This window comes from Melopsittacus undulatus, chromosome 13, assembly GCF_012275295.1.
Source record: "Melopsittacus undulatus isolate bMelUnd1 chromosome 13, bMelUnd1.mat.Z, whole genome shotgun sequence".
In the NCBI taxonomy this organism is placed as follows: Eukaryota; Metazoa; Chordata; class Aves; order Psittaciformes; family Psittaculidae; genus Melopsittacus; species Melopsittacus undulatus.
In genome coordinates, this window is record NC_047539.1 from 7,918,013 (window position 1) to 7,942,603 (window position 24,591).

Below are 24,591 nucleotides of genomic sequence, written 5' to 3' on the forward strand. Positions count from 1 at the left end.
AAGCATCCTTCAAATTTACATCTGAGCCATTTCCCTAGTTTAACAGGAGCTGCAATAGGCACTCCTACTGGTCTTGTCAAGGCACAATTTCTCTTTGGACAGCAGACAAGAAAACAGTGTGACTAAAACAAAAATCATGTCCTGTTGGTCTGATCCACTTGAGGGAGCAGGAGGTGGTGGCACAAGAGCTAACACAGATGGATGCTGAAGGCCCATTATTCTCCATCACCTTAAAGCTTTCCAGGTAGGCTTCTCAGCCCTCACCCTTAGTGATGACTTTCCTTTGCTGCACTCAGACTGTGTTAGCACATCCAACACAGGCTGTGCATTTAAGGCATTTAAACTGCAACTGTGAACCAATATTAGAGGGGACTCTGCTGCCGGCCAAACCTACTTGCAAAAAGGATTTGGGGGGGAGGGGGGGGACACCGGGGGGGTCAAGGATCTGGGCCTGAAAGGCTGCAAGCAGAAACAGCAGAAACACAAGGTCCTTTTTTCTGTCTGCCACAACTGCAAATCGCTTCTCAAGTCCTGTAGCCAGAAAGGAAAGTTCCTGCATTTGTCTGCTTTTAAAGCAAAACACAACCTTCGGAAAGGAAACTGCCAACCTCCAGTAGCCAGGCACAGCACAGATGCTTACATGGGTCTAAGATGAAACACACACATAACTAATGCAATGCAAACACAAAGGTGGTAAAATTCATACCTTGTTGCTGGCTCCAGCTAAAGACTGAACCTTTCCAGCACCACTGCACTGGTTTTTGTGAGGTGGTGAACAAGTGACGTCCATCTGTGGCTCCTGTCTCTGGGCGCATTCCTAACCCAGCTCTGCTTCACAAATGTGACATCAGCCATGTGCAGAGATCTGAAACCACCAGCCTGGTCCCCTTTCTCTGGAATAGAGTGGAGACGGGAAAGCCAGGTGCTGCTTGAGCAGTGTTGGCACCACGTTGGGAGGCTCAGGTCCCACTCATGGGTCGTGCTGTATGGGAGACACACATTAAGCATCCCTGAAGCCTACAGGGCTGCTCAGAGTGTGATGTTCTGTGCAGCATGCAGAAGGGACACAGGATCAGTCTCCACATGGTATCCCCATTCCCTCTTTCCTCTTGGATCCAAACCCCTCTCAAGTGCTGCTCTCTCCACCACCACTGCCAGGTGGGTGCTTGGTCTGGCACTGCTGATCAGTGCTGCCCAGCATGGGAAGGAAACGAGGGTCCCCAGAACCACATTTGATTTTGGCTCCAGGAGACAAACCTCCACAGGTTTCACTGAAATATGCAAAGACCACGGGCTGCTTCAGAACCACACGCAGTGACAAACGTGCAGCCTACTCCCACTTACATGTAGATGCTTTAAGAATAATTATAAACTGATCAATCTCCATGTGAGGCAGCAGCAGGAAGGAGCCTGTGCAGTGGGGAGGGCAGACAGCAGAGCAGGCAGTCCTGAGGACACCAGCAAACGGCCGTTCAGCTCTCACATTTATAAATCATTTACTTCTATCCACCTGTGCCCAGAATAACAATTTGGTGCCTGAAACCTCCGCGCTGGAGCCAGGAGGCTGCCAGGGACTCGCTTTACCGGGACCCTCTCCAGACCTGTTGGGAAGGGGTCTGGGTCTCCAGAGAAGCGGCTCCACAGGGATCTGCCCCTAGTGGGAAGAGGCACGGAGATACAAACACAGGAGCATCCGTTCAGCTGATCGCATTAGGTCTTCACGCCGCCGCTGCCGCCGCTTCGCTATCTGCCTATGCAGCCATCCGTGCGGTTAGACAAACACACAGGCAGAGCGTTCGGGCGGCTCTGGAAACGTCTGTAGCTGCGGAAGCTGCAGAGCAGTCCGCGGAGCAGCCGTAGGGAGAGGCTCCGCTTCCAGCAGCGGGAGCGTTATGAAACAGGAGCGTGCCGGCCGCGCCGGCGGCGGCTGAGCCCCGGCCGCTGGTGCAGGAGGCCATGGAGCGGCCCCGCAGCGCCGCGGCGCAGCACCCCCGCACCCCGTGAGCCGCGGGGCCGTGCGGGGGCTCACGGGCACGGCCGCCGGAGGGACGGAGCCCCGCGGGCGCGGCTCGGCGCGCTCCCTTGCTCGGAGGACCGGGGCTGTGAGCGCTGGAAGCAGGATTAGCGGGAAGGGCAGCGGCGGCAGCGGGATTGACTGACCGCGTTACGGCTCTTTATGGTGTTTCTGCGGATTGCCTGGGACTTTACCTGGCTGCACCAGCAGCGCCTCGGCCCCAACGAAAGGTGAGCATCCTTCCTCTCTTTCCTACACAGTTGCATTGTGTGTGTCTGCAAGCTGTTTGTCAGCTGGCCTTGGCACAAGTAAGAACCGGAGAACTTTTCGCAGCCGGTGAGGTATTTGCATTCATCGCAGCCGTCTGAGCGGCGGTTTCATCTGTTACATTTATCCATGGATCTGAGCACACGGGGCTTAGCTGCATTATTTATAAAGATTGCAGCTCGCTCTCGAGATGCCCTTCCCCAAGCAGCCACAAAACATCACACTTGAAAAGTGGGGATGGATCATGCGAGTGTGTGTTGTGGCCCCAGCCTGGGGAGGCAGGCGAGAACGCTCGGGTCCTCCAACAGTTTCTGGAGCATCCTTGTGCTAAATAAATAGACCCCAGCAATTTTTAGTAGGTGGATGTTGCAGCAATTTGGATGCTGAGGGGTTTGTTAAAGACGTTTAAATACCTACGATCTAGTTACAGAGCTGCATGGTGTTTCAATTTCAGTAGATTTCCTTGCACACAGGAAAAGATCTCATCTCTAGCTCCTGTGAGCTGAGGCAAATATCAGTATAGGATCTGGTGTTTATGACAGTCTCTTACAAAACTTCAGCCTATTGCCACAGAACCACATTGGGGGGTTTGGACATTGCAGATAAAGCCTCATTTGCTGGGGCTGGAGTTCTTAATACCAAAGGGATGTACATTATGCATGAATGGTTTATTATTGATCAAAATACTTTCTAGTTTCAAGAATGCTGCTTGCTGATAGGTCTCAGTTTATCAGTGAATGGTGACAGCAGACTGTGTGCTACCTTTTGAGTGCAAACCTCTGTGTACAGAATGCACACATATATGTGCATTATACAGACAAAATGTAGGCATGTGTACATCTGCCCCTTTTCCATACTAGCACAGAATCAGTTCTCCTGATTACAACTTTATCACTGAGCTAGGTAAAAAGTATGGGATTAATGGAAGAAATCCCCTATTGCCGTGGTGTGCTCAGTCACAAGCTGTCACTGGACGCTTCCCAAGTCATCATTCTGTCTCACAACAATCCTTTTGGATCAGTTCCTCCTGCAGGCCCCTCTGCATACCTCACCATAGGCAACTGCATTCACCAGCACAGTTATTGCCTAGATTTACACCTATCCATGCTAAAAAATTGGTCTCCAAAAAGTGGAGCATCCAGTGAAAGAGCTGCAGTGACCCAATCCACACAAGTCAGCGCTGAGTCTTGACCCTCAGGCTGCAGCTCTGCTCTGTGGCACTGCCTTTCACTTCCAAAGTTGAATTATTTATCAGCTGTAAAGCCTGGATATCATGTATATTGGGACCACGGAGTTATTCTCCATCTTTTTACTGTCTCTGCATAAAAATGTTTTTTTGCTTTATCGCACTTCAACATTGAACAGTTTTAACACAATATCGGCATCAAAGATAACTTTGCAATCTGACTACATCTGGTAGCAAGTGCACTTGTACCCAGGAACAGTAAGCTTGCCAGGAAGCTCTCTCAACTGCAATGTTTGCCACTACAGCATGTAGTGAAATTGCTTCTACTTCATCTATAGTTTGCTGGCAGACCTTAAAGTGGTGCTTAAAGTAACACTCAAAGCAGCATTGTGTCAGGAAGCAGTCGTTCATGAGGGGGCATGTGCATAGAGTCAGCACAGATCCATCCTCCAGCAAGTGAATCTCTAAGTTGGAAGAAGTGCTTGTTGCTTCTGAAAGCCCAGAGTAAGGCCACATCTTTTGGGAGGGAAGCTGGCGTGACACATCAGAGCTTCTGAGTCAGGACAAGCTGCAGGTCCCTTCGTTAATGTCTCCCTGGTCACCTCATTACTCACTGAAAAGCCCTAGACCATTAAGCTTCATTTTGATGGGAGAGAAGTGGAGGAGTTAGTTTCTAGAAATATCTACAAACCAAATTATTCTCTAAGTCAGACAATTGGATGTAAGTTGAGAAGAGGTGGGAAGGAATCCTTGTTCTGTGTTCAAATACAAACCCTCCACAAGTTCTGCAGCAGCAGACCTGAGTGATGTGGTGCACCTTGCATGGAGGGTGCAGGATGAGCACTAGCAAAGCATGGGCACCAGCTCATCCTCAGCCTCACATGCCTGAACTAGACATTCCTGCCTTGGAACAGAGGAAAAAAGCAACCTCAGCTTCCCACATGCCTTGCAGGAAGGACTGGGATGGGAGAACTGGAGCACAACGGAGCAGGTCCTCCCAAGCTTACTCTGCAGGGTTATCCAAGCAGGAATGCCTGCCCAGGGTGCTTCTACCTCTCCACCTCAAGCCAAACGCTCTGGGAAGGTTGGGTGGTTGGATTCTAGATGGGTCCCTCATGAGCACTGCATTGTAACTGCCAGAAAGGTCAACGAGCAGGTTGTATTCCATAGGCCTTATCTCATTGTAAAGTACACATTTAAGTTGGTGAAGGGAATCTGTATAATTCTTAATGTACCTCTTCATCAAATACTTCCTCTCTTTTTTGGTAGAAGAATATCCTACAAAGGGCAATGGAATTACAAACTCGCCTCTTATTCTTCCCTTTGCATGAATTCCTAAATTGCAGTTAAGTTAGTGAGATGATTCCACATGACACTTCCTTAAGGAGCTAGAAAAAGTAACAGTGGACCTTAACTGAAATCCATCCGAATCAACCTGTATCGAGTGGGGTTTGGCTCAAGACAGTGGAGAACTAGGATGTTTCTTCTAAGCTGTACTTCTAGCATGTGTTGTTTTCCACACAAACAAACTTCTCTGTCAGTTCCACTGGAGGCATGAGGGGAGAGCTCAGCTTTTTTCAGCCCTTTCTCAAAATTCAGGAGGCTGCTCTGGCCACGTGTGAAAGCACCGCCAGATTCTCAGAGTGCTTTTAGTGATGGGAACAAAGCGAGCTGCAAACATCTGACAGCATCCCAACGCTCAATCCGCAGCTTCTCCAGAGTTTTACTTCCTACGTGCTTTCACACAGAATGATGCTGGCCTTGACTTTCCAAACAGCCTCAAGAAAATGGATGTGTGTATCCAAAAGAAAGGCCACAAGCCAGACTCCTTCTGCTGTGTCCCAACTAACTCCATTTGTCCTCAAAGACAGCTGATGAAAGGAAGGAGAAATGTGGAAGAGGGATGGATTTTTCTAAACCCGGTGGCTCAGGAGCCCAATTCCCTTCCATTTACAACAGCAAACACAGCTTTGCTTCCGAGCCAAGGCCTCGGAATCTGCAAAATCCTGCTGGTCTTTAGAGAAGATCAGCTATTGATGAGCTGGAGCATCAATGCAGTACTGACTCAAGAATCTGCATTGAGCAACCTCTCAAGGGGCAGCCTCAATGAGCAACTCCTTCACCTGGGAGTTGGGGCTGTTCTTTAGTGTCTTCAGACTTCCCTAGTTTATGTAGCATCACTGAAAAATTCCATAAGTATTCCTGTAGCTAGGAGAGCAGAATTGTCAAGAACTTTATAACTCTTCCTCTATTCCTCTTTACAAATACAGCAATAAGTACAGGTACATCTGGTATTATATATGTAATGCAAGAAAAATAAGGATTAAAAGAAAACCAGCCCTGAAAAGGGGAGACACCTCAGGTCTGGCAGCCAGTCCTGTCTGTGTGCTTCCCAACACCATGCATGTCCTCACCAGGACACCAGGGGAGGGGAGCGTTGACTGCACAGTGCTCCAAAACAGGCAGCGCATGCAGACGGGTCCCTCCTCCTGCCAAAGAGCTTCCCACAGCCATGTCAGTGGTTCCCTACCTGCTAAGCACATCCTTGTTATGAAATACTGATAGAGCTGGACAGGATCCATTACCCCTCACCAGGCACAGCTGCTGCTGCTGCCAGGCACACTCAGGAGCTGGGTGCTATGTGCCAGTCAGAGCCCATTCCAGAGGATGCCACCGCAGTGCCCTCGAGGCCTGGTGCCCCTGCCACCCCGCTGGTCCTGTAGGACCCCACAGGAACAGGTCCTGAGTGATGTGGCTGCAGGAAAGTTGCAGAAAAGCAAAGCAGCTTTTCTGGGGATGCTGGTTGGAGACACCTTGACCACAGATTCATGCAAGTCCTCTGGGAGAGCATCCCTCACACTGCACCAGCACTGACTGAGCAATCACTGCCCAGGAGGGCCCCCAGCATGGGGACAGGGCTCCAAAACTGGGCTACAGCAGCAAAGCCACTGGTGATCAGGTTACACCAGACCTAAAGGGATCCCTCTTCTAAGATGTTTGCTGCCCCAGGGACAATCACAGCATTGCCCAGCTTAGGAAACAGATGTGAACAGGTGAGACTGAGATTTCAGGCAAGATGCATTTCTCAGCTCTGTGTTCAGTCCTGCTGGCACACACAGCAGAACCCCCCCCTCAAACTAACTTTTGTCTAACGACGTTTCCAGCCACCAACACCTCAAAATGCTGTTCAAACAACTGCATGGTTATCTGACTTCTGAACAGTCAAAAATTCACCCATCACCTGTAAAGTGAATAGGTCAGTATTTCATAAAATCAGATCACTCAATGCTTTTCTGAACCCCATCAACTGTCCTCAATAACCAGATAATCCCCCATATTATAAAATCACAGGCACCAGACACAAGGGCTGGTGACCCACACGAGTGGTCCTTTCCTTGCTGAAGGCTCAGCACCATTGCAGCATTAACCCTTTCACTGTTCTGTCCACCCAGAGGTCCTCTCTGCTGTTTATCAGTTCTCATTTCCTATCTCAAATCCTTTCAATTACTGTTTTATGATTTCACTGATGAGCTCAACTCTCAATTAATATGGTCCTAAAAGCCCTTTGGCTGGAAGAACTGATAAATAGGAACAGAAGACTCTTAATTTTCCTCCATTTCACTTCATTTTAAATGAAACATGTATGAAAAAGACAAATGATACATTTTCTATTACCAGACACTAGTTCATATCCTCCTTACTCTTTCCTTTTTAATATCATCATCAAAAGTGATGTACTTCAATTCTTTTAGGCATACTTTGATGATACGGCAATATGCAGTTTATGGAAAATTCAAATGACATTTCTTTATGTCAGCAGCACTCTGCTATTTCCCCACTAAAAAGCAACGTTTAATTTCTGAGTTGCACATTTGCAGCAGTTGCTGTGGGCGGAGAGTCTGCTTATTTATTTGCTTGGGTTTTACTACAATGTACTGTCATGGCAACTGTACTGAGGGCGAGTGCATCTGGAGGTAATTTATATATGTCACATTGACTGCAGTGGCATTGGCTCGTACCATTTAAACTTTCTCAGGCACTGGGCAAGGGCAGCGTTAGCCCCGTGAGACCCAGAAGCAGCTGCCCCTTAGTAACTAACTAGATAATTAAGCCATGCAGAGCAACAGGAGCAGTGCCAGATGATGCTTGGTGCTTGGAAGCAGAGCTTGCTGCATACTTCAGCCTGGTCCAGTCTCGGGCAGTGACTCTCGCTCTGCTGGTGCACAGCAGGTTTTCACCTTGCTCATGTGGGAGGCAGCACACTGCTCTTTGGGCAGGCGGTGGCTAGACCTGGCAGGGGATGATGCAGCTTCCACCACTCCATAATACTGCAAACATGGAGAAACTTGACTGAAAGCTGCTGAAAACTCAAGCCCACAATGCATTAAAAGGGACTAAATTGGGGCAATGCTGCAGTTTCCCACATCACGTGCCTGACCTCCGCCACTCGGCTTTGATGGTCCCTCTCCAGCCAAGCCACCACTCAGCATCGCTGATGAGAGGCTCCTGCTGCCACAACACTGCCTTAATGCAAATGACTTGGACACACTTGGGAACTTCGGCTTTAAGTGTTTCTTGATATTGTACCTCGATCACTTTGTGAGTAAACCAAAATTGCTGCAAAACCCTGAATTACAGCTGGGCAAAGGTGACTGTGAGGCTGATGAATTTATCAGGCCTCACCTTGCTGCTAGGGGGAAATCTTCAACCTTTTGAATATCTATGTGATTGCAGCCATTCCCATCTCTCCAGAGGCTCTGCAGCAGTGTTTCCTTGGGGGCCATCCCTTTGCACTGTAGATGTGCTCAATGTGAGCAGCATGTGGCTGCCTCTACCACTGGCTAAGCCTCACCTCAGAATCCTGCGGGATGCAGGGAGCAGCAGTTTCCCTGCCAGAATCCCAAATGGCCAATACACACACACATCTTTCACATTAGACAGCCTGTTTTGGGCATAGCTGAGGTTTGCAGTAGCCCCATGTTAGAAACAACTAGTGAATCAAACCATACCTATGCTTATAGACTGTATTTCTGTAGATAAATGAAAGCAGTAACAATCTGCAGTATCTAATTATGGCCAATCTCCCTTTCATCCGCCTGGGTACTTGTGACCCCTTTACTGTAATTCTTGAGCGCTCACAATGTTGATCAGAGATTTTCAATAATTTAACTTTAAGGGTCAGCTCCTCAGCTGTGTAAATCAATGCATTTTCCTTGGCTCTGGAGCTAATCACAAGGGAGGGCTCTTTCCTGTACAGCTGAGAAACTGGGCTTCAGGTACTACAGCATTTCTGGCTTGGGAGTTCATGAGCTTTGGCTCTGGTTGCTGCTTAAGGCAGAAAGAAGTTGGAAAACTAAATGAAAAAGAGAAAGGAAAAGGGAATGGGTGGAGACTTGGTGCCTCTGTTTAAGAAAGAGGCATAAGTGAACGTCCACAAAACTGAACTCAGATATTGAAACGAGACACCCAGCAAGTGGCTGCCCCTCTGCCAGGACTGTGGATATCAAGAGCAAGCCCCAAATGCAAGTTAAGCAAAAGCCATAATATTTTCTTTTCTGGAAAACACTGCATCTTTTCTCAGCACTTGCCTGGCTCCACAGAGAGGTGACTGACTGGGAGAACAGGAACTTATGGGGAGATGCCAGCTTTTATTTGCTGCAGGAGGTTAAAGGTTCCCTAAAGCACAAAGGAGCTTTTCTTGCCCAGACAATCCCATCCTGGTGCACATCAGCACAACTGAAGCCTACGAAGCAGTCAGGAGAGATCTGGTGAAACTTGACATTTTTCCAATTGTTCTCTGGCTTTTACCCACACTTCTCTCTTTGACCACAGCACAGATACCTACTAAAACCCATCCGTATCCCTGGTGTCTGTTAAAGTGACAAGCACAGTGACTCGCACAGCCCTGCAGCAATCCCCAAACCCCTTCCAGCATGAAGCCTGACTTTATTGTGCTGCGCAGAGATTAATAATTCTGATCATATCTATTGTGAGTTGATGCAGTTTCTCCCCCCACCACCCCCCACTGTTTCCTTCTGATCTGCATTTGTAGCTTAGCTACTTATAGCTGAAAGGAAGGAATCTGATAATACCTTCCTAAAAAGGTGCCTGTACTGTGGCTGCCTGTGCCAGTGACAGAGAATGGAGGTGTTGGCTATTGGCAAAAGAAGAAAGAACTTTTTCCCAACATCCCAAGGGAATTAACCTCATCATTAAGACATTTCTTGTGCATTCCAAGTTAAAACAAAAAAAGGAGGGGGGGGAAAAAAAGCTGAGGATCTGAAACCAGCTTCTGCTTAATCAGTGGTTCCCATTGGATTACTGCTTTTAAAGTGCATCATTACAAACAACAGATGGAGGAACAGCTAGAACACGGGCGGGTGGGGGACTGTCACCCTGGTGATGGGCATTTTCTGCTCGGATGGAACCAACCTCCCCGTTGCTGTTTCAGGTCTGAGCGGCGGCTGCTGGGCAGCTCCCAGAGCACAACGATGGCTTCACCCTGGGCACATGCAGAGCCCCTCGGCTGGGCGGGCGCCTGAGGCCGGCACCAGGCTGCTCCCTGTGCTGCGGGAAGAAGGCTTTTCCCTGGGAGAAGGCACCTTAGCGATGGGCTGAACTTATGGGAGGAACCAGCACCCGGCCAGGCGGAGATTCGGGGGCCCGTCGGGAGGCGTGAAGGGCCTGGTTTCAGTAAGGGCATGGCCAAAGCTTTCTTCAGGCTACAGAAGTTTCTCCGTCGGACCCAGTTCCTGCTCCTCTTCCTCACAGCAGCTTACCTGATGGCCGGCAGCCTCCTGCTGCTGCAGCGCACCCGCCTCATTATCCAGCAAGGTTCTCGTGGGACCTCCACCAGCCAGGCCCTGGCAGTGCTGGATGGGATGGCCGGGGCCGGGATCATGGACCCGCGCCCTGCTCCCAGGCTGCTGGTGGGCATGGACGCACTGCAGGATGCGGCCCCGGGCCAGCGGCACAGCCCACGGTGGCTCATGTCCCGCAACTCCGAGCTCAGGCAGCTGAGACGAAGGTGGTTTCACAGGTTCATGAGTGACCAGGAGCCCATGCAGACAGCGGGGTTCAGAGCCATGAAGCACACTGATGAACACAAAGGTAAGGGATGCATGCACCCTGTCCCTGGGCTCATGAACTGCATCTCTTCCAGTTCCAGTGCTTCATCACCCTTTTGGCAAATAAATTGCTCCTCATTTCCATCTAAACCTGCCCTGGTGCAGCTTGAGGCCGTTTCCTCTTGCCCTGTCCCTTGTTCCTTGGGAGCAGAGCCCAGCCCCTCCTGGCTCCATCCTCCTGTCAAGCAGTTGTAGGGAGCGATAAGGTCCCCCCTGAACCTTCTCTTCCCCAGACTGAACCCCCCAGATCCCTCAGCCATTCCCATCACACTTGTGCTCCAGACCCTGCACCAGCTCCATTTCCTTCTCCAACCCCTCTCCAGCACCTCAAGGTCTTTCCTGTAGTGAGGGGTCCAGAACTGGACACAGGATCCGAGGTGCAGTCTCATCAGTGCCCAGGAGCTCAGGGTAAGGGCCACATCTTTCCCTGCCAGGGAAATTCCATAAGCGCATCAAATGAAAACAGGAATTTGTTAAGTAAAAAGTTAACATTTCCTGTTAGGAACACTTCCATGGATGGGGCATTTCATACTGCTTCCCTGGCCTGGTTATGCCATCGCACAGGATGCAGAGGAACAGGGAGTGGATCACTGACATGATGTTCCGCCCTAACACCTGGAGTCACTCACAGGACATGGTTCGGGTCTGGTGCTGTAGGAGGGATGCAGGGAGAGCACCCTCTGGCTTCTGTCATGGCTCTGGGGCTCCACACACCGAGTTCCTCTGCTGCTGGTTTGAATCCAAGTGCCCAAATCAGAAGCCCCCAGTGAAATACAGAACATCCTCACTGGAGGTGACTCCCAGCCCACCAGTGGTGTGCTCAGGGTGTCCATCACAGCCTGGGAGCTCTCTAATTGCACATTCACTAGTTACCAACGTGCAGGTCTTTGAATCTGCTCTTGTGTTGGTAATATTTTAATGTTTGATTTATTATTCCAGGCTCCAGAATCTCTATTAGAGTGCCTTAAAGTTTCCTTTTCTTGCAGATTATTTTATTGAGAATATAATACTTTTTAGGTTTTGTATCATATATTCTCTTCCTGTCCAAGCTCAGGTTATTTCACTTTCCTGTGTTGTCATCTCAGTGCTGCTAAAATCAAATTTCCTTTTCCCTTCATATTTTAATGATAAAATGTACTTATATATACACAATTGCTGTAGAATAGCGGGGCTCCACATCATCCTTCCAATCACATATTAAAAAATGGCCTGGATTTTTATAGTGTTTTGTTCATGACAACAAAAAAGAGGCTTGACATAGGATGCCGTCTAAGAGAAATATTTATCTTTCATATGCTAAGGAAAGCAAGACATATTTTAAGAGATTCATTTGCACAAGGGAGAAGGAGATAGTTGGATGCGATAACCAGCGGGTGCTGCCTAGTTAAGACTGAAGTTATCTTTCCATTATAGCTTTAATATAACTCGATGTACGCAAAGAAAATTGATTTTCTTAATATTTCTTTTGCATCATCTCATTATCAACTTTAGATTTTCAATAAAACTTGGGAGAAATCCAACAAGATTTCTCCAGGTCTTTACTGCTTTGAAGAACACCTTCTCCTCTACTGCAGAGACTCGCAGGGCATTGCCACGGAAGGGAGGGAGCAGGAGCTGCTCAGGGTGGCCAAAGTCTGGCTCTCAGCCTGCTTTAAAGAGCTGGAGGAAAGGAAAAGGCTGGTTTGCCTTCAGCTCATTTCCATTGGACACTTGGGCTTACCCCTGCAATAGCATCAATGAAGCTCGGCACCAACAGCCAGGCCTGCAGCGTGGGCAGGAACTGATGTGCACCCCGTGCAACTTCTGGCAGTGAGTGCTGCTGGATGGATTTGTCCCTTTTCCCTGTATCCATCCCATGCATGTTGTCCAACTGTGCTCTTGCACACAGGTACCTACGTGGGATGCTTCAGCGATGATTCAAGGGAGAGGACGCTGAAGGGAGCTGTGTTTTATGACTTAAGAAAAATGACAGTATCCCACTGTCAGGAAGCTTGTGCTGAGAGGTAAGTTGGAACTTTTCAGGGCAAGTTTGCTCTTTGAGTTTCAAATGGGAAAAGCATGCACACGTCAAACACACAGCATGTGTGAAAACTGATTATCTCACACCTTCAGGCATGCCGTAGCTCTGCTACCTTGCTAAGTAGACTGTTTCACTGCTGCCCAGTCTCTTTATCATAGCACAGCTACTGACAATATGTTTTCTGTTGTCCTGGTCAAGAATTACTCTTTTGTTAGGTGGTCTCTGTGGTCTGTAGAGCATTGGAACGCACGTGGTGCCTGTCCCCAGGGCCCCCTGCATCTCTGGAGGAGGGTGGCAGAAGCATGTGCCCGCATGGGGACAGGTATGAACTCAAGAGCAGCCAGAGTGCCTGTACCAGTGGTGCCTGCGTTTGTTCCCGCAGGGCTTACACCTATGCAGGACTGGCGTATGGAGCAGAGTGCTACTGCGGGAACAAACTGCCCACGACCGCCTCCAAACCTGAGGAGTGCAACAGCGAGTGCAAGGGGGAGAAGGGCTCAGCCTGTGGAGGGGTGAACCGGCTCTCAGTCTACAGGGTGGAGGAGCTGCGGGCAGGAGCCAGACGACGTAAGTGGGTGTTTGTGTGACCGGAGGCAGGCAGCCTCTCCCACGAGTGATGCTGGCCCAAACTAAGCTCAGAAATGATTCTAAACAAAGGACTGCAGAAGGACAGCAATTAGATAGTAAGTAGAGGAGGATAGTAAGTAAGAGGGATACCAAACTCTTTCCTAGGTGAGAGATACGAGACCAGAGTTTTGCTCTTCCAAGAACTTCTGTCCTAGCTGTGGTTGGGATTTCTGTTTCATCTTGAGATGTGACAGCACTTACACTACTTGTCATTCAGTCAGGTACCGTGGGAGATACAGCAGATAAACCTTTGGGCCAACACAAAGCACATAAAATACCTAACAGCTGAGCTGTCTTTACTTTTGGCAAGCTCACAAGATCTTACTATGTTATTTGCTGAGAAGAAGCACCAAGACCTTAGGTTGTGCCAGTATTGATGGTACTTCATTTCTTCTTAAAGACAAGTCAAGGTTTGTACAATAATCCACCCAGCTACATATAAATTATATATCAAAGGTACATAGACCTAAATTGCTCGTGTCAGGCTGACAGGCACATTGGCAGGTTTCCCAGGACGTGCATCACTGTTTAAATCTTAAGCATAAAATGTATATACATCTTTCACAGAAAAAGGGTGGCATTTATTTTTCTCCTAAGTGTTAATGAATTAGTCATCAAATTAGTCTAGCCTGCAGCTAGATTTGTATTTTGGTTGCCCTTAGTAATACCTGATATTTGACTGTTTGAAGAATCCCACTGACAAGCCCACAAGGTAGCTGAGAGGCCAACAGAAGCATTAATCACAATGAACAAGCACATTGGGAAGTAACTCCGACACCATCACAGCACCTGTGATGTGCATGATGCCAGGCAGAGAACAGACCTCACGTAAGGCTCCTGCTTGCACAGAGCACATCCAGTAGCACCTCCACTTAAACCTTCCCTGGGTTTGGCAGCTTCCAGCTCCATGAGCACCACAAACTGCACAGCTCCCATGCCAGGACTGTGCCCCATGTCAGGTTAAACACAGGGAAGCTCAAAGCCTGAAGCTAATGCCCCTTGGTTGATGCTGGAGAATCTGAGCCCTTCTGCTAGGAAATCTTTGCACAACCAAAATCCTCTTCAACACTGCATCTCTCCAGTCACCCAACACATTTCCCACATCAGTTCTGGTGAATGTTCTTTAAGGTAGCAAGTGAGTGCAGACCAGGAGAAGACCCAAATTCCCTCCCAGATCCTCCTTCCTCCCTGTTGAGTCATGCTAGGCAAATTCTGTCAGTAGAGTTAGCAAAGAGTGATGAAATAAAAGCATTTTCCACCTTTGTAAAGCCAAAACCAAGCCCTAGGAGTTACATGCAGGCTCTTTTCTAAGCAGCCACACCACACCATTTCCTCTGTTACCATCAGTTCATCTGTGCTGATGCACAGCCTCACTGGGGCAGGGAGTTCCCATACAGCTCTGGGTATCACCTGGTTTTGTCCAGGAACGTTGCTCTCTCAAGCAGGTACTGCTGCTTGTAATGAGCATTAGGGCCAAACCCTGAGTTCAACCACAGTGATGCAAAGCACGGGGCAGTTCTGCCAAGCTCCAAGGCACTGACACAGGAGCAGGCAGAGCAGAGGCCAATGCTGAAGACCTGAAGCAAGCCCTTCTCCCCCAGCAGCTCACAAAAGCCTAGTTCAGATTTCGAAGGCTGCAGCAAACACCCTTGGCCTCAAAAGAAAGCGAGTGGGAAGAGAAGGGAGAGCTCAGCAGGAGCAGATGTGCAGGAAGGTGGGTCCCTGCTGGGGGCTCAGGATTCATTTAAATTCCATTCCTTTTCTGGTGCAGATCATGGGAAGCTTTGTAGATTTTTATCGGGGCTTTTAAGTCTTTCAGGGGAAAGCCTGTCCTGAAAAGAAGCCTGGGACCTGCAAACAATAGCAATGCCCTCCGCTGGTGGAATGCAACCTAAACCCTTTGCTGCAGCCCAGCTTTTGGTGGTTTGTACAAAGCCAAAGGCATGTGCTCCTTTCAATACCACAGGATTTGCAACACAGTTTTCTAGTGTCTATTGTGGTTTCTCGGATTCTACAGCATTTGGAATACACAATTTATTTTATTATTTTTAGCTTCTGAACCTAAGATTGTTCTTTGTGAAAGAGGCAGGATACTATGGACATTGTTTTCTCAAGAGAAACCTATTTCATATCCCTGCAGGGAGGAATGTTATCTATCGAGGATGTTTTAGAGCTCCAGCAAATTTAACAGACACCTTCCCAGCCTCTTTGATACAGCCCAATTTGACGGTGGAGATGTGCTCTGAATTCTGCTCCAAGAAAGTAAGAACAGTTCTCATTTCACATTCTTTCTTTGTTATTTTAAATTTTAATCTACTAAGGGAATAACAAAGATTAGTGCCTTAGAGCTTTGAATATGTAAATGAGTTTCTAAAACACAAAGCTCATCACAGTAAATAGCCAGTGATGTATCTGGTCCAGCTGCTCTCCTGAGTGGGGCTGGTGGGATGGAAACCATCATGGTGATACCATTAATATCACACACAGAAAAGCCATTGTAAGCAATGAGTATCAGCCATGAGGAAATTGATACCATTTCTGTGTCACACTCAAACCAAGCCCAGAGCCAGATCTGATCCCAGGGGTGGCCTCGGTGGCCCCCAGTGCCCTCTGGAGAGCAATGGGGAGCCCCTGTGGCTCCAGGGCAGGGAGAGGCAATCCCAGCGGCCTCCTCCTGGTGCAGCCCTGGGCTCCCCACAGGCAGCAGCATGCATGGCCACAGAAAACAGGAGGGTCTAATGTGAGGCATCTACACACAGTTTTTACACTAGTGAGTAACTGTGTTGGCTGGGAACTTGAGACACTCAGATAAGCACACTGAAAGCAGGTGGACTGTCCTGGTACTTTAATGCAAATGTGTGTATTTCCACACCAGAATATATACCATTTTCACTATAACCTATGTAATTTAGATCTCATTTATTTTAATTTAAAATGGAACCATTGTAGAACTTCGTGTCAATATATAAAGCTACCAGAAAGCAAAGAATAAGGTCAGTTGTGTGTCACCTTTTGGATAGAAGGCGAGGACATACCAACATCTGCTGCCCTAGGGCACTCTCTTGGCCTGAAGCAGTGCCTTTGCTCATCCTCCACACTTATCACAGAGTAAGACAGTGGATGTAAGAACTGAAGGAGTTTGGTGAACGTGGGGGATCTTCATGGGAGGGAGCGTTCAGCTCAGGGCAGCCTCTGCTTCAGTGGCTGTTGTGGTTGGTTCCCTTCCTCCCCATCCCATAGGGCTTATTTTTTTGTTCAGAGGAGGGTTCACTGCGTGGTCAGATTCAGCCTGCAGCCGCATCCAGCCTCATGCACTAAACTGAACATTCAATCACTTTGTCTTCTAGCACCACAAAACTGATTAAAACTATTAAGGCATGAACAAAAAAATCTTAATCACTAGGTAAAGTGGGAAAGCTTTTCCCAGTCAACATACCCTCCATAGCAGCTCACCAGTGTTTTACACATGCATGATGGGATTAGCTCTGGTTGCAATCATTCACCCACATACCATGTGTATAAGCATACACGCACCCCCATGCATGTAAATACATGGATGTCAGGACATCAGGAGCAATTATGTCCAAAGTTCTGCTGTTAATCTGTTGTTTAATGGTGGGAAGAAATCTTGATCTTAGTGTCAGTTTGCCCACATACAACAATTGTATCAATATTTACTGATGAAGTGCAATTGATGAATTTCAATCTGAGAGAATGGCATGAAATACGTGGAGAAGCTCAAACACAAGGTCAGTGTTTTTAGGCACAATCGTGCCATTTTGGTGTGGGGAGATGTCTCTTCTGAATGAATGGGTTTCAGAGGTATTGCTCCTTCAAGGTTTTCTGGCCATGCAGCCAAAAACCGAAAGCATCTGAATTATTGAAAAGGATATGAAAAAGACCACAACCAAAATAGTACCACTTCAGCCTGGCTTTCAAACAGGACTTGGTTAGAGGAGAGCAGCAGGATGGAGGAAACTGTCCATCTCTGCAGAACAGCTAGTGCCTTTCCAGAGCTGGAATCAATGCCTATTTGCTTGATGAAGCTTGTGTGAGAAAGCCATGAGCAAACCAGATATTCTAAAGGATTATCTGAACAGACTCCTGCAGAGAGGGCATGGAGTGGGCTGCAGAAATGATAGCATGAAGAGAAAAAGGTACTGAAGGAAGGTGAAGGAAAGGTTTGGTACCTCTCTCGTTTACTCCTTCCCTAAAGTGGAGCAGGTAACACATCACTCCTCTGCCCACAGCCCTGCTGGACCCCAGGGCACCCTTTGGAAAGTGACTATTGGAAAGTATTCCCCTACAGAAGGGCTGACAAGATCTCCCTCCACTTCAGCAGCAGCAATTGCACATCCACAAGTCCAGCTATTACACACTGATTTGTCCTTTAACTCTAGATACCAAAAAAGGCCCTGATGTGACACTACAAGTGTTTGTCCCAGCTTTGGATCCTTTCCTTGCAAAATAACGTGTACAGCTTCCTAGCCAGTAGCAACACACTCCTGAAATCAGGAACCCCGGTATCTCAATGCCAGTGACTTTGCACACTTGGATGTTACTAGCTCCACGATGCTTTTACTTTTCCTTGTAAAGCAATAGACAGAGCACATTAATTTGCTAATTTCAGACCCAGACCTGCTGTTTTGGATTCCAGATGTAGCTATGTGCCATTATTTACCCATAAACAAAAGACCCCTGGGACTTGGCTCAAATTCCCAGGAGAATGTGGGATTCATACAGAGGGTTTCCAGAGCTCCATTTAGATACTGTCATTATTTCTTCAACACAATAAACCAAGTGGGTCAGAACCTCCGGTGGTGCAGGCACTCACAGGCTCCCACCACGCTTCATTCAGTGACCGTGCTGCCACCACTGGAGCTGTGCAACACTGGGCTGACCAGCGCTTCTGCAGGCACAGGAGCACGGGGCAGCACTTGGTGAGGTCTCTCTGCAAAGCCTCTTGCTCGCAGGGTACCTCGGCACAGGTACATTTCTATTCCAGGCTGTGCATGAGGGCTGGGATGTTTATTAATTTCTCAAGCTGAGAAATGCTGCTTCATTGCAAAGGGAAAATTCCCAATTTCAGGCAGAAACAGCCCTGGTTTGCTCTTGGATCAAATCTGTATATAGTTTCTGACAACATCATATCTCAGTCACTAAGCGAATGCTGTCTGTTTGGGCACACATGTGTTGTATTTGACTCCTTATCAGAGGATGAACATGCGGGAAAGAGCAAGAGATAAGCTGCTCAGCAGGCCTGTCACACACTCCCAGGCTCCAGAAGACTTTTAAAAGGCAAAAAGTGCCGATATGGAAGTGGAATGGAACGCTCTGCACTCAAGTAACCCCAAGCTTCCTTCAAGCGTCCCCACAGACCTGCCCTGGGGACCCTGGAAGCCCAGGGAAAACATGCCCAGTCCCCGGTAAAGAGGAGAAAACCGAACTTGAGGGGCAGTTCCAGCACAGCAGTAAGTGCACTTTTCCTAGTGACACACAAGCAACTGCTGATTTCTTCAACAAATGATCAGCACATTTCCCTCAAGGATCCCTTAGCTCCCATCAGCGCCAGCCCAGCCCCACTGCCCTGGCACCTCCTTGGGAATTGCCACCTTGCAATGAACACTCCCTGTGACTACTGTGTGGTTGCACATCTTACACCCTGCCCAGGTACTTGCCATTTGCAGCACTCAGCCTGGATTTCAGATGAGGTTTCCCTACCTAGAAGCAAGGTAGAACCTCCCTCCAGCACCAGGCACCACAGGTCCCCTCTGCCTCTTCTGGCACAGCCCCACGCTCACCCTCAGTGGAGTCCCTCTGAATACGTGTGCCAAAAATGACTTGGTACCACATTTCTAAGTGACTTCTTCAGAAGCGTTCACAGCAGCTCTCAAAGCCTCTGTTAGGCCCCTCCGTGCACGTTCATTTTTTGCTAGCTGGGAAGAAGTCACACTGAGACATGTACTTCTTTATGGACTGACTTCTTCTGGTTTTAAAATGACATTAGTCAGTGGGTCTGAATTCCCTCTTTGCTTTAATTCTTTAAGGACAAGCTTCCTCTACACAGACTCTGGTAAAAGCTGCATAAGGCAAACCTGGCTAACAGCAGAGTCCTCAGTTTGAGGGAATGTAAGTGGGACTTTAAAAGACAATCCAACTCAAAATGGGCAAGAATAAGAACAACTTCTCCTACACTGAAGTTCTGCAGATGGAATTACATACTAGGAGCTACAGGACTATTATAAAATTTTGGCTTATGAATAATTAAGAAAATCAGAATATTTTGACTTCTCGTGATTTACGAGGTTTGTGTCTGAGAACCACTCTTAAAGCAATTGCAATATGAAAAGCACTAGAAGCATAAGAAGCATGAGCTTTACAATGATATATCAAACATCACTTTGATCTTGACAGTGGCCTTGTGAAGATGTATTTCTCTTTGCATAGCAGCAGCATTCCCCACGGGCTGTTGATGTGGCATTTACACACTGCTCTGTTTTCCCCCTTCTGCAGGAGTTTCCTTTGGCAGTGCTCCGAGCACAGGAGTGCTACTGCGGATATGCCACCGGGCGCTTCTCACTGCACAACGGGGCTGATGCACTGCTCTGCAGTGGGCTGCACAACGCCAGCAGCACCACCAAGGGACAATACTGCCTGGTCTATCAGACCCCAGTGCAAGGTAGGAGCACCTGTCTCGCCCCTCAGCAGCAGTAGGGCTGGTCTCTGTCTAGAGGCTCTTTGAGGAATGGGGAGCATAATTGATCATTTATTTCCTGGCTTCTTGTTGAACCATCAGAGGGTCAGGACTGCTCTCATCCTACCCTTGCTTCTGGTGGCAGGCTACAAAATAAGGCTAGGATTTACAAAAGCATGGTAGGTTGTCATGAAGTATGTCTAAGGTATGGAGACCAGGTGCCCAGCCCCCATAGAGATGGACACAATAGGGCTCATCACTACCTTGGGCCCTTTGGAGAGGACAAAGAGAGATGGGACATTGGGAGACACAGCCTGAGGTTTAACTGAAGCAGCTCCTTGCGGTAGGAGGGGTTTCTCCTGCATTATAAAACTGCAATTTGCAGGTGTAATGGCATATTCAGGTTTCATTGAAAAGCCAACCTGCCAGGCAAATAGCCCCTAACAAACAGGCATCAAGGGCCTTTTATCACAACTTGCTGGTAAGTACAATGGTTTGCCACAGTTCTTTCAAAAGCTTTGCCTAACACAAAACCAGCAAAAACCTCTTCCGAGGATAATCTCTCTGGCGTCTTACGGCTGAATTAATTTTGGGAAGTAGCTGACTCACAACCGGACTCAAATTGATATCCTATATTTGCAAGAGAGAAAAGAAAGAAGCAATAAACGCTGTAATCAAGAGCTGTCAGGGAAATTATTAAAAAGCCACAGTGCTAACAATGAAATATCTTCTGTACTCACAGACACCCGCTGCACAGACAGGAAATTCTTAACCACCAAATCCAAAGTGTTTGTTGCTTTGTCGAGCTTTCCTGGGGCTGGGAATACGTGGGCTCGCCATTTGATAGAGCATGCCACAGGATACTACACGGGAAGCTATTACTTCGATGGAGCCCTCTACAACAAAGGTACCATGTCCCTCTGAGACACGGAGCTTTGCTTGCTCTGGCATCCTCCTGCTGGGACCCAGCAGGTGCTGCACTGCTCAGCACACTGACAGAATTCAACCCCGTGCCTGGAATGAGCATTGCTCATGGTGCTGGCAGCAGCAGGGACGGCTCCAACAGCTCCACAGGCAGCTGCTTTCACAGACCACAGCCACAATGTGCAGGTCACCTGCGCTGGTGCTGCTGAGCACACACACGTGCACAGCTCCCATCTGAAAGACTGGTCCAAAAGACCAGCTGACTAAAATACCAACTAAACTGAGCCTCGTGTAGTACAGGAAACAGCATTTTAAAGTGTTCCTGACTGTGCTGGCAGGGCAATGATATTCAGCAAGCACAAGCAGTGGCCCTGTACAAAGCAGCCCCTGTGCAGTGAGGTGCTGCCTGCTTCTCCCCAGGGGAGGAAAGCCAGGCTCCCACGCATACCCAGCTCAGACATGGGTTTGATGGGCTGCTCCTCCCACTGCAGTTTTACACCATTGTAGAGAACGATTTAGAGTATGAAAGGTACAGGCACATCATCAAGCAGAAAAGCCAACAATCCTGTCTTGCAAAACAGGTTTTAAAGGAGAAAAAGACCACTGGAGGAGTAGAAGGACCATCTGTGTGAAAACACACGAGAGTGGCAAGACAGAGATTGAAATGTTCGATTCAGCGATCCTGCTGATCCGGAACCCGTACAAGTCTCTGATGGCAGAGTTCAACAGGAAGTATGCAGGGCACCTGGGCTACGCCACCGACCGCAACTGGAAAAGCAAAGGTAAAACATCACTGCAGGGTGGGCTGGGGGGGCACTGCTGCTTCAGACACAGCTTCAAACCCAGCACACTGGGGAAGGGGAGCCTATCGGGACCAAACAAGCCCTGCAATCAGTGGGACTTGAGTCCCACTGCAGCCAAGTGCAGTCCCCAAAGCACTCAGACATGCATTTGGGGAGTGCCTGGGGTCTCGCTGCACATCCAGCACCAAACCTGTGCCCACAGGCATGCAACAACACTGCTGCCATCGTGCCGTTTGGCAGAGAAAACCTGTCCAGGTCCAGCATCCCTGTGTACAGCCCATTTGCCAAGCTATGCGAGGTGAAGAATATTTGCCCCTGCAGCATGTAATAAACATGAGAAGTCTTATTTAAGATTTGGAAGATTCAATGGAGCATGACATTTCCTGAAGGAAATTTTACAGCCCTGCACAGGTGCTACCGCACTGCAGATAAAGGAGGATAATAGCAATAAGGGAACTTGAGATTCAGTGTTCCTTGAACACACAAAGACTTCAGAATATGCCTGCCACACTTCATGCGTTTGACTGGCAAGCTGACGGTGTGACTGTGATTTCCCCACTGAGCACACTGCTGCATTCAGACAGCAGCAGAGGAGGGATTCCACTTGCATACCTCCTCATGAATATTTTAGGCATTACAGCTGTGCCTTGGCAAACCACACAGCACAGGGCTGAGGGAGGCTGGGGAAGTGTTCTCTCTCACAGCACATTTCTTTCCCAAGATCATGTATTACCTTTCATCAGTCACAACTCAAAACCTATTCATCAAACCCAGACAAAACAGCCCTTAGTAAAAAGTCCAGAGGGAATGGCTTTCCCATAACAGTTTGTAGTTTGCTGTACATTTCAGCCACAAGTGCTCTTTGTCCAGCCCAAAAGCTTTAGCTAGGACTATTAGATTATCATAAACAGCAAATAGAGACTGAGGTGTCATTCATGGTAGGCAGAGGTAGGAAAACAATTCAGTAAAACCTGCCACCATGACAGTGATGGGTGACCCGAGATCCCTCCCATGTGCCAGGCACAGATGAATCTTCTGAATGCACCCTATTCCCCAGCACGCACCCATCCAGCACCACCAGACCATGCCCAGCAGCGCCAGTCCTGCTGCACAGGTAAGGCTTGGAACACGCTGCTGTGCAGTGTGGCTGATGCTGTCTCCTCTCCCTGGTTTCCGGTGGTGCAGAGTGGCCGGATTTCGTGAACAGCTATGCGTCCTGGTGGGCTTCCCACGTCCTGGACTGGCTCAAGTACGGGAAGCGCCTGCTCATCATCCACTACGAGGACCTGAAGCAGAGCCTCATCCCCAAGCTGAAGGAAATGGTGGAGTTCCTGAACATGACAGTGACAGAGGACAGACTGCTCTGTGTGGAGAACAACAGGGATGGGAACTTCAAGCGGTCTGGCGCTAAGCAAAAGGATTTTGAGCCATTCACGCAGGAAATGAAAGATCTTATCAATAGATATATCCTGACAGTGGATGAAGCCCTGAGGGGAAGAAACTTCACAGGGCTGCCCAGAGAGTACGTGCCCAGATGATGACCTGGTGATGCTCAGTGCTGAGCTTACAAACAAGGTAATTTTTCTCAAAAATACAAAGCTAAAAAAACCCACAAAAATAGTAATAAAACAGGAACAGAGCTTGATAGCCGTTAAAGATACTTGTGGAGCCTGCTGAGCAGTGCAAATTCTCCCACTCAAGGGTGTTCTTCACAGCACTAAGTGCTCCAGAAGGCAAGCAATGAAGGATGGAAATTGGATTATAAACCAGGGCGAAAAGCTGTTAGTGTCTACCTGCTTGTGCCCCCCCTGCACCAGCGGCTCAGAACCTCACCAGGAGCAGCCCTGCTTCTGCCGTGGGCATCCTGCCCTGCTGCCAGCACAGACCTGCCGGGGGCCATGTAGGCTCCCACAGCACCGCATGGGACATGGATGCTCGGAAAGGGAGAGGGAAAAGGCACCTGGACACTGATGGACAGTTAAGGAGGTCACTTTATTCCAGCTCAGCCCACGAGCTTCCCGCTGGGGGTTGCTGGGGGGGGTCACCTGCCATGGTGGAGGCAGAGGTGCAGGGGGTGAAGGTGCCCGTGTGCTGGGCAGGGGGGGCTTCAGGACCCAGCCCAGGCTCCCCTGTGTGGCCAGGGCCAGGTGAGGCCCGCAGGGAGGTGTCAGCCGCAGCACACCCCCATGGAGAGGGGACCTGGGACCTGCAGGACAGAACCTCAGCATGGCCAGAGGTGGGTTGGGTATTGCCAGTCCCAGGGAGACCCCAGACCTGGCCCGAGGGGCATGAAGGAGGCCTCAGAAGTGTGACAGAGGAGGGACTGTGCCTGTGCCGGAGGCTCAGCACAGGTTTTGGCACCTCCATCTCTGTCACCACTCACAGCGAGCCTGTGACAGCCACGTGTGGTTTGTCTGTGACTCTCTGGGTCCCCTGTGGTTCTCTTCACACTGTGCTGTGCTGCATGCGATGCAGAGGGGGTTAGCCTCCTGGTCCTGCCTGAGCAGCACGGAGATGGTCAAACCACCCAGCCCGAGGGGCTGTCCTGCTGCGAGATGCTTCTGTTCGTGTGAAATAAAGGATTCCTTGAAAACTTGAGTGAAAATATTAGTTTTAATAAAGCAACAAGTTTCTATAAAGGGAGCTGTGCTTCCTCTGTGTGTGTATCATTAGTGCTTTGACCATGCATTCATTTCTTCTGATGTTCATTCAGAACAGAGAGGGACAAGACCTTGTGCAAACTGTTTTAGCCAGTACAGATGTTGGACCAAATTTTACAGCGACTCCTCTGCTTCATACCAGGTCAGGAGTGACACTAGCAGTAGCTCTGCTAAAATCAGCCAAATTAAGTTGCATTTGGGACTGTCATGCTCTAGATGTCTATTGGTGAATGTTCAGTTTTATTGAATTATTTTTCCCCCTGCATCCA

At 48.7% G+C, this 24,591-nt stretch overlaps 1 protein-coding gene across 1 annotated transcript; it reads left to right on the plus strand.

Moving 5' to 3' along the window:
• The first annotated feature begins 1,464 nt into the window (after positions 1 to 1,464).
• Positions 1,465 to 24,305, plus strand: WSCD1 (WSC domain containing 1). Its single transcript, XM_034069061.1, has 9 exons — positions 1,465 to 2,244; positions 9,919 to 10,577; positions 12,483 to 12,597; positions 12,997 to 13,181; positions 15,382 to 15,503; positions 19,755 to 19,920; positions 20,678 to 20,842; positions 21,441 to 21,641; positions 22,848 to 24,305. Exons 2-9 carry the CDS (start codon positions 10,169 to 10,171, stop codon positions 23,198 to 23,200), a joined length of 1,716 nt encoding a protein of 571 aa, XP_033924952.1. The 5' UTR covers positions 1,465 to 2,244; positions 9,919 to 10,168; the 3' UTR covers positions 23,201 to 24,305.
• The last annotated feature ends 286 nt before the right edge of the window (positions 24,306 to 24,591 follow it).

Bases quoted from the DNA above. Each gene is read 5' to 3' on its own strand.
- WSCD1 (XM_034069061.1), top strand. From the start codon at position 10,169: ATGGCCAAAGCTTTCTTCAGGCTACAGAAGTTTCTCCGTCGGACCCAG. The intron at 10,578-12,482 runs GTAAGGGATGCA...TCTTGCACACAG, and splicing joins GCACACTGATGAACACAAAG to GTACCTACGTGGGATGCTTC. The intron at 19,921-20,677 runs GTAGGAGCACCT...CTGTACTCACAG, and splicing joins CTATCAGACCCCAGTGCAAG to ACACCCGCTGCACAGACAGG.